At 46.1% G+C, this 14,131-nt stretch overlaps 1 protein-coding gene across 5 annotated transcripts in view; it reads right to left on the reverse strand.

The window, feature by feature from the left end:
- Nucleotides 1–14,131, reverse strand: part of arhgef10 (Rho guanine nucleotide exchange factor (GEF) 10) — a 445,239-nt gene that overhangs the window by 141,125 nt on the left and 289,983 nt on the right. For 4 of the 5 annotated variants that reach the window (XM_072498626.1, XM_072498623.1, XM_072498625.1 and 1 more), the window contains exons 20-24: nt 13,640–13,767; nt 13,111–13,185; nt 12,179–12,279; nt 11,723–11,844; nt 7,832–7,915 (exon numbers count right to left, since the gene is read on the reverse strand). In XM_072498626.1, coding sequence (XP_072354727.1) covers nt 7,832–7,915; nt 11,723–11,844; nt 12,179–12,279; nt 13,111–13,185; nt 13,640–13,767 — 510 coding nt within the window. The remainder of the gene's footprint in view (nt 1–7,831; nt 7,916–11,722; nt 11,845–12,178; nt 12,280–13,110; nt 13,186–13,639; nt 13,768–14,131) is intronic. The other variant, XM_072498624.1, reaches the window with a different exon arrangement.

Below are 14,131 nucleotides of genomic sequence, written 5' to 3' on the forward strand. Positions count from 1 at the left end.
TCGATGGGCCAAATGGCCTCCTTCTGTACTGTATGTTCTATGTAGGCATCATGTTTGCTGGACATGCAGTGCACTAATCACCCTCTGAGACATGACACCAGTGCCTTCGAGGAGTGCTATCACAACTAACAAGGCTAATTCTTCATTTGACGTAGCATTCAACTGTCACGCAAGAGGCTGGTCACAGTCAAAGAGGGTGACATTGCTTTCAGGAGAAAAGCCACGGCAGGGCTCTGTCCTGTAAGAGTCTGATAGGACAGAAAGGCTGCAGCTGTGATTATCCCTGTTGTGGGTTTGCACAATATTTAAAGGTGTCTTGAAGGTCTTACAAACGCAAAGCACCGCACCACCCCCCCAACACAGGGGCGACCCCCGACCTGGAATGCTCCAGCCCCTCCGAACAATCCCAACCCCCCTGAAGGGACCCTCTCCCACACCAAACACTGGGGCAGCTGCTACGGTGCCCTTGAGCTGCAAGCCGGAAAATGGAAAGGGCTGCTCACCTCCTCACTTCCGTTCAGTAACATTGTGCCAGCTTCCCGTATTTGAAAAGGGTACAAAATGACGCTCGCATGACTTCTCGGTGGGGAGCTGGTGAATTCCTGGGAGGCCACTGCATTTGACTTCAATCTCATTTATGTGATCCAGAACTCGCCATCAGAAGCGGGCGGATGAATCGCAAAATGGTTCGCTTCCGGCGCAAATCTCGATTTTACCCTCCCCCTATTCACCCGGCACGCTCAGATCTGCGACAACCACAAGGCAGTCGTTGAATCGTGCCCTAAAGTGATCTAGACCTGGATTCACCCACAGTTTTTTGGCCTTGAGGAGCTTCTCCCCGGTCTAGCCCACACCTTAGAAATGTTTTCAGCAGTGGGGAGCTGGACCCCTGGGGAGACCACCTCCTCAGAGATCAGGGTGTCATTTTCTATTATCTCTAAGTGAGCTCCCCCCTCACCCCGCCCCCAGACATGGGAATGTCCAAGTGAGAACATGCCGCTATGAGGTTACCGAGGGCCCCCCTTTTCAGGCCCCCCACACCACCTTGTGAACCTCCCCCATTCAGGAACCCCCTTCACCCCACAAACCTTCATACCCCCTTCACCCTCCCACACCACATCCCTCTCACCCCCCCTTTCATGGGCATGATGCCCTCAGGCCATGACCCTTCAGTGCCAACCTGGCATTGCTAGCCTGGCATGCAAGATTGGCACCTGGGCAGTACCCCTGGCAGTGCCAACTGTGCACTGCCAGGGTGCCTGGATGCCAGTGCGAGTGCCAGGGTACTGCTCTGCCCCCAACCAGCCACGGAGCTCCAATGCCTCTGAGACCCCCGGAGCAGCCATCACACCTGGTCTCTGCATGTCGGCTGAATGCGGCCTCAAGTATGCCGCACTTATTTAGTTGAGTCTAATGGCCCAGCGAGGGAGTGATCCAGATCACGCCGGGCACCGCGAGTCGGGTGAGGCGTGTGAGGTTTTGCGGCAGGCGCAAGGCCCGACTTGGGCCTGTCCTGCAATGCTCTTGGTTCGTAAAGATCGGCATCGGGTGCAACGCGGTGATTGAATCGCACCCAGAATGTCTTTAAGCTGTCAATAACAGAATCAGTTTGTTTGGTGTTGACAAAAATGGGGGGCATTTTCACTGGGAAGGGGAGGTGGGTTTGAGTGCATACATGGAGGCAAATCCCTTTAGGTTTACATTTTGTGACACTGGGTCTGGGTCGCAATACAATCCCGCTCTTTTCCAGGTTTCATCTGAGTGGATTTGAAGGTGAGTGGGCACCATATTCGGACTGCCATGACGGTAATTAGAATATGCTGCAGACAAGCAGTTCTGTGTTTCTTTAACTCTGCATTCTAGCTTTACACTAGTGAACCGATACCTCGAGCTGGGAACAACTCTCCGGGTCAGCAAGGCCAGTGCACAGCAGGCAGTGCTTCTCCACTGAAGTGAACAAGCTGGATAGCCTTATATCAGTAAAGCGGTTTTCCATGTTTGACAGGTGATTCCGGACTTCTTTGAAGTCACTTCATCTCTCTTGCACTTCATCCACATCCAGCTGCAGATCCCAGCTGCCAGCCTTCATCATGACATGGGAGCAGTTTATATAACTCGGCTTTGCACCTCTCAAGATGAACAAAAGGAGAAGCAGAGCCAACACTGACAGCACTGGTGCCAGGACACTGGTGCCAGGACACTGGTGCCAGCTGCCTTTAGCTCAGCTATATGTCCCTCCACAGATTAGAGGGGATGAACACAGAGATCCAGATCAAAGGTTGTCAGACTCCCAACATAACGTCTATAGGTAGAGGAGCAGTTCCCGCAACAAAACTGAGCGCCAGTGCTATAGGCTTTCACAGTAGGTCTCTGCTGACACCTGGAACAAACAGTGGGACAGCTGGATATGCACTGTCAGTGACCATTAAGGTGGCTATCACTAGAAAAGATCACTTTACTGCAGCACCTCCGATCTTGCAACAGGACCTCCAGGTAATAGAGAGGAGTCCGGTGACATTCCCAAGCCTCCTCTCCATGCCTCTGGTGACTGCAGCCTCAAAAAACCATGTTTGTCCACCCTTTCTGACCCCTGCTGGGGTTCCATTAATTACAAATCCTTCCTTTGACAGATCCAGCATATGACCCCGCCTTGCCTCCCTGATTGGCCAGGGAACCCAGAAGTGGGATGCAAAAAAACCATGGTACTGCTAAGTAGCTCAAAATAATGGAGAGGCAATCCCATTGAACATCGACGGTGGGGATGATTTTAGAAACAATAATTCAAGAGAAAATTAGCAGCTACTTGGACTAATAAACTTGGATTTGTTGAGGACAAATTTTGTTCAACTAACTTGAATAACTTTTTCGATGAGGTAAAAGAAAGAGTGGAAGAGGGCAATGCAGTTGCGTGTATTGACTTTCAAAAGATGTATCATAGCGTAGAGTATTGGCTTTGATTTAAGCCAGTGGGATAGGAAGGACAGTGCCAGCATGGGCACAAAAGGGTTGAAGCAAAAACCTGGAGAACAAAGAAAAGTACAGCACAGGAACAGGCCCTTCGGCCCTCCAAGCCGACCATGCTGCCCGTCTAAACTAAAATCTTCTACACTTCCGGGGTCCGTATCCCTTTATTCCCATCCTATTCATGTATTTGTCAAGATGCCCCTTAAATGTCACGATCGTCCCTGCTTCCACCACCTCCTCCGGTAGCGAGTTCCAGGCACCCACTACCCTCTGCGTAAAGAACTTGCCTCGTACATCTACTCTAAACCTTGCCCCTCTCACCTTAAACCTATGCCCCCTAGTAATTGACCCCCTCCACCCTGGGAAAAGTTCTCTGACCATCCACTCTGTCTATGCCCCTCATAATTTTGTAGACCTCTATCAGGTCACCCCTCAACCTTGTTCGTTCCAGTGAGAACAAACCAAGTTTATTCACAAACCGAGTTTATTCCAGATAGTTTATAACCAGACTGAAGCAAAGTTGTAGTGAATGACTATAATTTTCATACTGAAAGGAGACAGGCAGTGGAGTTCCAAGGTTCAGGAGGAGGAACGCTGCCATTTTTGATGATGTGCTAATGACTTGGACTTGGGAATACCAGGCACAGTTTCAAAATTTACAGATAACACTAAACTTGGAAGTGGAGCGAACAATGAGGAAGGTTGTCAGAGGTATCAAAAGGACTTTGATAGGTTTGTGGAATAGGTGAACACAATTTGGTAAGAAAAATGAAAAGAGACAGTTCATATTGAACGGCACAATTTTAAAAGATATTTGAGGTCTACCTGTCGGTGTTTGTGCATAAATCATTGTTTGTGACAGAAGTTGACAAAAACAGTTAGTAAAGCATATGAGGTCCTGAGCTTTATAAACAGAAGCAAAAGCCAGCATGTTAAGCTAAAACACCAGGTTGGCCCCAGCTCTGGAGTACTGTGTTCAATTCTGGGCACCACATTTCAGGAAGGCTGTTAAGGCTTTGGGGAGGGTACAGAAGAGATTTACTGGAATAGCTGCATGGATGAGGAATTATAGTGGATAGACTGGAGAAGCTGGGGTTGTTCTCCTTAAAATGGAAAGGACTAAGAAGAGATTTGCTGCAGATGTTTGAAATCATAAAGATTTTGTGTCCCTTTTTCCAATGGTCGAGCAATCGCTAACCAAATAGCACAGATTTAAGGTGATTGATAGAAGAACTGGGGAAACATTTTTTACATAATGAATGTCAGGAGGTGGAATGTATGTACTGCTTGATAAGGTGGTAGATTTTTTTCTTTCTCCATTCAAGGACTGAGGGGGGTCACTGGTCAGGCCAGTATTCATTAACCATCCCAAAATTCCTTTCAGAAGGCAATGATGAAAACTTCCTGAACCAGTGTAGTCAGGTGGTGTAGGTACATCCACAGTGCTGTTGGGCATGGAGTTCCAGAAGTTTTCACTGCAACAATGAAAGAAAGACAATATAGCTCCAAGTCAGGATGATGCGTGGCTTGGCAGAGAATACACAAGATGATGGTGTTTTCATGATGCAGATTTAAAAGCATCCTTCAAAAGTGAGTTGGATAAATTGTCAAATTAACCAATGGCCGGAACATTCTGGCCTTTTATGCCAAAGGAATCTTCCGGTCCTGCCCACGGGGCACCTCCTCCGCACGTTTCCCCGAAGGCGAAGGGTGCATTCAATGGGAAAATCCCATTGACAATGGCGGGACCAGGCGATCCAGCCACTGGCCAATGGCGGGCCGTCTAGTGGTGTGGAAAATCTCTCCTGTTATTGGAGGGATAAAGGGAAAGAGCGGAGGATAGGGTCCAACTGGCTGGCTCTTCAAAGAAGTTGTGTAAATGTGATAGTCCTAATGGCCTCGTTTTGAGTTGCACTATTCTTTGAATCTTGTGAGTGTGGTGGTAGGATGGTTATATTACTGGGCTAGTATTTCAATGAGGCCTGGACTAATGATTCAGAAACATGGGGCTGAATTATATGAGTCACTAAGATCACTGCCCACCCAAGCAAAAAGCTGCGAGGTGTCCTCACAGGGGAGGAACTGCAGCCCCACAGCTGTTAATAGGATGAAGAAATGATTTCTGTCCCTGAGGGACCTTGGGTGGGATTCCACGAGCCTCCGCTCCCAAATCACGCTCGGCGCAGCGGCAGAGAATGGGGCTTCAGACCCTCGATTGGGTCCGACACCTTCCCGCGATTCTTCGGGGACCGGAGAATCACCGCCAGTAGCGCGTGCAGTCGAATCGGCGGCAGTTGGGGGCCATTGAAAGAGGCCCCCGTGGCGATTCTCCGCCGACAACTGGCCGATTTCCCGCCGGCGTGGTTCACTCATGGTTCCACCCAGTGGGATTGCGGAGTGGCGGCTGCGGACCAAGTCTGCGGCTGCCCTGTTTGGGGGGGGGGGGGGAGAGATCTGTCACCGGGTGGGTCCTCCAGGATGGCCAGGCTCGTGATCGGGAGCCACCGATCTGCGGGTGTGCGCAATCTGGTGGGGCCTATGTTGTCGGGGCCAGCCCATTGTGTGGGTCCGTCATGTTGCACGGACCCGCGGCTGGAAGTGCAGGGCCCTATAATCGGCAGCCGGGGCTGCGAGGAGCACTCCTGCAAGCCCCCTTCAAAATGGAGAATCACTCTGTACTTTCTCCACGAAAGTCCAGAGTGAGGGTGTGAATCACTGAATTCCACCCAGGGAGTCTCACCTCAAAGCTGCCTCAAAGCTGATCAGAGGTGGTTAGCTCTCACGTACTGACAGCGCCACCATGGCCACTGCTGGTACTGCATCTTAGGTTTCAGGAGGCATTCAGTGATGGATTAGAATTGTGTGGGCTAGATTCTCCGAGTCTCCGTGCCGAATTCGTGATTTCCCCGGAGAATCACTCCGGAGTCTCTCGCGCGCAAACTACGCGGTGCGAGGGGTCCATTGACAGAGGCCCCCTCCCCCCGTGATTCTCTGAGGAAAACTGGCCGAGTTCCCAACGGCATGGTTCTAACCAATCGGCCGTCAGGTACGGCCGGTGGCAGCTGCGGACTCAGTCTGCGGCCGCCCTGGTGGGGGGCGGGGGAATCGATCACCGGGAGGGGGCTTCATGGACGGCCAGGGGGCGATCGGGCATCACGGACCCGCGGGCGCACGCAATCCCGTGGGGGGGCCTACATTTCTGGTGCCCCTCCACGGTCCGAGTCTGCCATGCCCCACGGGGCGGCCGCGGGGCCCCGTATCCGCAGCCAGAGCTGCAAGAACCTCTCCGGGGCCCTGCCAGCTCTCTGCAGGTAGGAGGGGTCCTTCAATGGCCCAAGGGGTCAGTTAACGAGGAAATCCCTCGTCCACCCCCAGCCTTGCATGGAAACATGCCGGGCTGGCCACTTGGCAGGAGCCTCTCCCGCTACCAGTTCAATTAGCCCACTGGCTCTTTCCCGTTTCTGGTAAAATTGTGGTGGGGGCAGGAGCGTGTCAGTAGGCAGCAGGCAGGAGTGGGTGCTTAGGCAGTGGGCAGCAATGGTTGAGTAGGTGGCGAGCAGGTCACAAGCTGGATTTGACATGCTGCACCCAAAACAAAGAACAAAGGACAATACAGCACAGGAACAGGCCCTTCGGCCCTCCAAGCCTGTACCGGTCATGATACCACCCTTGGCCAAAACCCTTAGCACTTCCTAAAATAAACCATCAAACCTGCCATCAAGGGAGCTTTAAATACAGAGCAAATGTTCAAATCCCATCACTGCCTGCTGGCCACTTAAATCAACTGATTAAATATATTTAGAATAAGAAGCTAGGATGAGTAATGGCGATCACAAACCATCGGACTATAGCTAAACATCATAGATTTCATAGAATTTACAGTGCAGAAGGAGGCCATTCGGCCCATCGAGTCTGCACCGGCTCTTGGAAAGACCACCCTACCCAAGCCCACACCTCCACCCTATCCCCATAACCCAGTAACCCTACCCAACACTAAGGGCAATTTTGGACACTAAGGACAATTTAACATGGCCAATCCACCTAACCTGCACATCTTTGGACTGTGGGAGGAAACCGGAGCACCCGGAGGAAACCATCTGGTTTCATTGAGAAAAAGAAACCTGAAGTCCCCACCTATTCTGGCCAACATGAAAATTCTGACCAACAGCAATGCGATTGGCTCTTAACTACCTAGCAAGCCACTAAGTTGCATTTAAGAAGGTATTTCACCACCGCCTTTCAAGGGCAATTACGGATGGGAAATAAATGCTGGGTTATAAAACTCAGATCCCACAAACAAACTAAATTCTCTCAGTAGCAGCCCACAGAGTGTGATAACTGCAATCAGAAAAGTACAAGTTACACGTCAGTACAAACCAAATAAGTTTCTTAAAAATTGCTGCAGTCATCATTTGCTGATGACTGATATGGTATTTTTTATCTAAGTTCTACAAGGCTGAACTAGTTTTTTTAAAAAAGCCAAATTAACATGAAGCACTGGATATTAAATTCACTGACATCCTATTGCTTTCAGCATTAAGGCGGGGCTTGGGCAGGGACAAGAAGCAAAGTTAAAGCAAGAAGAACATTCTATCAATTGATCGTTCGTGACTCCTCGCAAAGAAAAGGCATTACATAAAAATTCTGCACCACTCTTCTGCACTCAGGCACTGAGAGCACATTACGATATTTCCAATGGTTCATTAATGTAGTTTCAACAATTCTCGCCCAACTGAAGCAGACTTCTGAGGAGCAGGCTGGAAAATGGAGCTGATACCAATGATTGGCCATGATCATATTGAATAGTCGAGCTGGATCGAGGGCTATGTGATCTACTCCTGTTCTTATTACTTATATTCTTACTTACCCACAGATATCCATGTTCCATAGAGATGGTATTAGGTGCGTCAGATGCATTACAGCATTCTGGGTTATGAATGGCACATTCAACCTAATAAAATAAAATGGGTAACTTGAGGAAAGTATGTTTTTCACAATTTGGCATTGCTTCATGTTAATACACCATGCGAATGGAATGAGCCAGGAGGAAATCACAGTCTATCCTGTTTTTATTCAATATTTGCACATGCATATTTTCCATCTGGGGGAGGCGGGGAGTAGTGTCACTCCGGTGTGAGGTACAGAAACACTGGCTGATACCTTTTCTTTCTACCTGGCCTTTTGACACTGAGGCAGATTGTCACCAGGCCTGTGGGTGGTTTGAGCAGGATATGCACAGACTGGGGACCTTCTTAGCCTGTTGGATTAGCCTCAGCATGTGTTGAACTTACCCAAATGACAGCCTGCAAAGTGAGTCAGTACTTTATAGTTACTTTAAGCTGCATGCCAAAACTAGAAGCAAAGGGGACGTTATAAGAATGACAGCATAGTTTCCAACATAGGGTGAGAGAAATTTTCTGTTGTTGAATGTGTTTGGAAACCCTTTGCTTCCAGGTCAAAGAAAGCACACGACAGTTGCCCATTACCCTCTGACATGTGGTGCTTTCTTTGACTATAAATATAACCTGCACATGTCTCGGGCAAGGAAGCAAATTCTTTCGTTAATCAAGGAAGTATGGGATGTGAAACAGGCAAAAAGTTGTATTATTTTAAAACACCATCTAAAACAACAACTGAGGAATACAGTAGTGACCTAATTGAACAAAAGAGCACTAAATATGATGGTGACTCTTTATTTGCGCCTCTCTGACAGGAACAGTAGTCTCAGCAGTGCAAAGTCTGTTTACCATCAACATTTTAAGCTCCCATTAAGTGCTCAAACTGCTGTTAACCGTGACAGCGAACCTACCAAGAAAATAAAACTGCAGATGCTGGAAATGTGAAACAAAAACAGGGAATCCTGGAAACACACAGCTTCTGCAGAATGATCATACAGGCTGACATTTCAGTACGAGCCCTTCGGCAGAATAGCTGCACTTATCAGAAGAACTCAATGAGTATTAAAACTTCATTTTCAAAAATTATTTTCTTAAGCTCGTGGTCTAACATGCTTGGAAACAAACCACCATGCTCTCGCTCCCAAGGGAGTGAAATTATTCTTTGGCGGTAACATGACAGTAGGCATTAGTGAATCAGCAGCATGTTCCAGTAACTCTTTCATTGGAGCCAATTCACTACAATCATTCTTCACAACCAGGGAGCACCAACTGTATGCCTCCATTCCAAACCATTCAGAGATCCAGATAAATGAGAGCATTCTTTTATAGGATTTGATGTGCGTACCTTTATTCAAGAGAGGAGGGAGACAGAAAGCAGGGAACTACAGCCAGATTACCCAGAGGTCTGTCATAGGGAAACCGCTGGAATCCATTATTAAGGAGTTTGTAGTAGGATACTGAGCGTGGGATACGACTCGATGGGCCGAATGGTTTCCTTCTGCACTGCAGGAATTCTATGGTTCAATTCTATGGTTCTAACTGAGTGCAAATATTTGGCAGCTGGAGTATAATTTGGAAAAACGGTGAATTTGTCAATTTTGGCAGGAAGAATAAAAAAGCAATATACTACTTAAATGGAGAGAGTCTGCAGAACTCGGTGGTACAGAGGAATGTGGGTGTCCTGGTATTTGAATCAAAAAGTTAGTATGCAGGAAAGCAAGAGGTTAGGAAGGCAAATAAAGTGCTGGTGCTTACTGCAAGAGGAATGAAATACGAAAGGTGGGAAGTTTCTTTCAGCTGTACAGGGCTGTGGGAGACCTGGAATACTGTGTGCAGTCTCCTAATTTGTACAAAATACAGGTAATTATGTTAGAAACGGTACAGATTAGGTTTACTTGACTCATTGCTGGGATGAAAGGCTTATCTTGTGAAGGAGGGTTGAACAGGTTAGGCCTACATCCGCTGGAATTTAGAAGAATGAGATCTGATTTTGTTGAAATATGTAAGGTGCTGAGGCGTGGGGTAGGAGATACTGGGACGAGTATCTCCATTTGTCGGGAGATGAAAACTAGGGTACACCATAAGAAGTCTCCCTTTTAAGGCTGAGGTGAGAATGTTTTCCTCTCAGGGTCATTAGCATATAGAACTCTCTTCCGTGGAGTGGAGTACAGGCTGGGTTGTTGAATTTATCCAAAGTTGGACAGAATTTTGATCGACAATGGACTCAAGCGTTATGGGGGGGCAGACAGGAAAGTTGAATTGAGACTACAACCAGATCAGCCATGATCTTATTGAATAGGCTAGGCTCAAAGAGCTCAAAGCCCTATGTCCTTGTACATTTTCCCTTGAAGGGGACATGTCATTTACCTAATCACAGAGAATTTGGGTACAATTTGGGTTCAAGTTGCCAATTGCCACAGCTTAGGGATCACCAGGTTTGTGCAGGGGCCTCTGAAATCTAACAGCTAAAGGGCTGGATTCTCCCACCCACCGCAAGAACGCCATGGGCTAGCCACATATAATGGAGACTCCATTGCCTCGGGGGGGGGGGGGGGGGGGGGGATCTCTGGTCACCAAGCGGATCGCCCGGAGAATCTAGCCCAAAGTCACATAGCTTATCAAAACATATAATTTTAATAATTTTTATTGTCACAAGTAGGCTTACATTAACACTGCAATGAAGTTACTGTGAAAAGCCCCTAGTTGCCATGCTCTGGAGCCTGTTCGGGTACACCGAGGGGGAATATAGAATGTCTAATTCCCCTAACAAACATGTCTTTCGGAACTTGTGGGGGGAAACCGGAGCACCCGGAGGAAACCCACGCAGGCACTGGGAGAACGTGCAGACTCCGCACAGACAGTGACCCAAGCGGGAATCGAACTTGGGACCCTTGCGCTGTGAAGCAACAGTGCTAACCACTGTGCTAGCATGCTGCCCTTATTTAACCTTATTGTCCAATTAAGATTAATTTACCCATTAGAACATCAGCATGCATGGTTATCTGCAGCCAAGAGGGAAGATTCCCAGTCCTGAGTGACAGGTTGACTCCTACAGATCTTGGTAATCAGCCAGTTGGGCTGGTCATTTATCAACAGTGCCTTGGAATACTGAAAATATGCCTGATGGGGATACCTAAGCATGTCATCTCAGACCCCAAGAATGATCAAAACTGTGTTGAACTGACGAATGTGATATAAAATAGTTACTTTAGAGATACTAGTTAATGTAATGTAGAAATAAGCCACTTTGATTCTGGCAGTTAGGGAGAAAGGGATTTGAGACCGCATGGAAAAAGCAGGAAGAGGTGTGTCTATGAGAGTGATGCTGCATTGATAGGGGCCAGAGAAAGGGATTGGAAGTGAGCCAATCAGAATAGATCAAACAGGTCAGGAGGGATATAGGCTGACCTATGGGCGTCGAGTATGTGAAACTTGATACTATTTGAATTGATTTGCAGAGATCCCTTTGTTTCTTTGTTCATTCGCTTTCTGGGATATAGGAAACTGGATGTCTCTTATATTTCTATGAAATGAATCAAGCTTGCAAGCTAAATAAATAACTTCTTTTTACGTGCGAATCCATCTCAACTTTTATTGAGGCCAGACTGACAGAGAAAGAAATTTGGGAATCAACAGAACTACATCTAAAAGTAGGCACAGTTGATCCATTAAGCTGGCTACTTACTATGCTCCAGACAGCAAGTCTGGTTTTACCATGGGACTGATCTACCAATAACACCGCAAATTTACTATGGGAACTCAAAGCTTAGTTTCTCTGGGACATTAAATATTTGTAAATGGGTCTAAAATCCAACCTGGAGTCAGATAATCTTCATTAAAATGGAACTTGCAAATCCCACCTTGAACTCCTGCATTTTTGACATCATGACAGGCATGTGTCTGACGAGGAGCGGATGCTTTTGCCGCTTTACATGTTTCCCATCATCCTCTGCACAAAACCAGCCCAGCTGGTTTTCATCTCCTATTTCAAGGAAGGGGAAAAGAAGATGATAAAATTGAAGTTATTTGTTTTTACATTCGGAAATCTATTTACAATAGAAACCTCAGAGGCACATATCATATGGATATTACATGGATACTAATTAGTCAATACACATGTTTCATATCAAGAAGAAATTACTTTCTAATCCTGATCTTTCAAAATCAGATCATATCTTTCAGCTATTCCTTGTATGAAAATACTCGTGCCTTAAGGCAAGCAGTTGGGTGTTAAATGTAGAGTCAAAAATATTAGCAGAGAAAAAAGCATCACTTATTTGACTAGTAATGCACATCTTCTGCCAACAAAAACTTACCAAGGGCCAATTTGGCCATCTGTAAACTACTCATCCAGGAGAGTTTGTTTGTGGGAGTAAATGTATTAAACACTGCTGTGAAGAATGAAGGCCTTCCAGATCTGTAACAAAACAAAATCACACCAGATATTTAAAGTTATTATTTAAAAGTATTTTTAAAATGTTAGAAAGGTTATTGATTAATAAAGTTCTCGAATATGGTGCCTTAATTTAAATTAGTAGCTTTGACTGCTCTTAGCACTAAAAGATGCATTAGATATCACTTACATATGCCAATTGGTAAGGTACAACTGTAAGATGTGCTCTTTGACATCTCTTCAACAGATTGAGCTAAATATTGCCTTTTGCACCATGGTGAGTCTCAATATCTTTCTGCGATTTGGAACATATCTTGGTGACATTCATGCTCTTCACACATTTCCACCCCCCCCCCCTCTCCAGGTTTGTGTATTATCCCCTTTTAATACCAAGGGCACTTCCTTTGCCAAACATGCATAACTCATTTGAGCTAAATATTGCCTTTTGCACCGTGGTGTGGTCTTGATATCTTTCTGCGATTTGGAACATATGTTGGTGACATGCACACACTTCACACATTTCCACCCCCTCTCCCCAGGTTTGTGTATTATCCCCTTTTAATACCAAGGGCACTTCCTTTGCCAAACATGCATAACTCATTTCTGTTTAGTAGGCTCATGCTTCTAAATACTTGTCTTCAATGGCAAGAACATTTAAGAGACCAAGCAAAGATTTATATAGACCCTGAAATGGGTCATTAATGATGCATTTTAAATGTTATTATGAATCCGGTGTTCTGCAGCTCTTCATGACACTGTGGATAGCATCATTGCAATTTTTGCAGCTGGTGGTGGAGCATTCTCATTGCCATGCAACAGAACAGAAATAAGAATTGATGTAAAATAAAAACGTACACCGTCCTTGAAGAATTTAAACCTTCATAGTTTTTGTGCACCAGAGCTCCAAATCCATGTCCTTGGACTTCCTCACTTATAATTAAAACAGAAAGTATACTTCACATATATTGGTTTATTGAAGAAACATATTTGATTCATTTTAAGAAATAGGCGGCACTCCAAAAGTAAAAATAAAATGATCAAAAGGACTGATGTATATGTGTCATGCACCTATACTACCAGCAGGCCTAGCCCTCTGAAAAGCATATGGAAATACCTGGCAGTTGGCCTGAGGCCATCTTATCTAATTTCAAACTGAATTTCAAATTGTACAAGTCCTGACAGATGTCAACAATTAGAAGGGAAACCCAGTATGAAAATGATTGGTGGAAAAAGCAACAAGTTTGTGAAGCCAAACGTTAAAAAAGGCTTCATTCATAATGACGTTGCAGTCTCAAATGATTGACAAACATCTGAAAAATACAGCAACTCCACTCTGCCTTTGGAATCTCTACATGCTCAATATCAGAATATACTCAATACCAACTTGTCTGCTTTTCCAGGCAGCTGCAGTTGAATTCTGCAGCGATCTGCTGCTCTTATTTCTTCTTCTTTTTTAAATATGAGTTTCTGAAGACCCGCAGTCCAATTCTGGCTTACAGTTGGATTTAAATTCTGCAATAAAGAATTGTAACAGTAGGTGACTTCATAAGAGTATTAGCAAAAAGCAGATCTCGAGGCATTAATTAAAATTACTAGTTGAAAGGTACTAACGATGTTATAGAACTTTTTTCACCAAAGCGGCAGATGGGCAGCTGGAGAATTGCATGAAATTCCTGTGCCCGTGTGGGAACTTCGGGCCACTTTGTGTGCCTTGGGGACCACATTTGCAGGAAATGTCTCCAGCTGCTTGAGAGCTCAAGCTGAGGATTTCAGTTCCTGAGGGGCAGCTGCAGACAGTGCGGAGCATCAGCAAGGATGCGGGTTTTCTAGATCATAGGTTTAAGAAGGTGGTCACCGCATAGGCAGTAAGCATTTA

The sequence above is a fragment of the Scyliorhinus torazame genome, chromosome 4, assembly GCF_047496885.1.
Source record: "Scyliorhinus torazame isolate Kashiwa2021f chromosome 4, sScyTor2.1, whole genome shotgun sequence".
Classification (NCBI taxonomy): domain Eukaryota; kingdom Metazoa; phylum Chordata; class Chondrichthyes; order Carcharhiniformes; family Scyliorhinidae; genus Scyliorhinus; species Scyliorhinus torazame.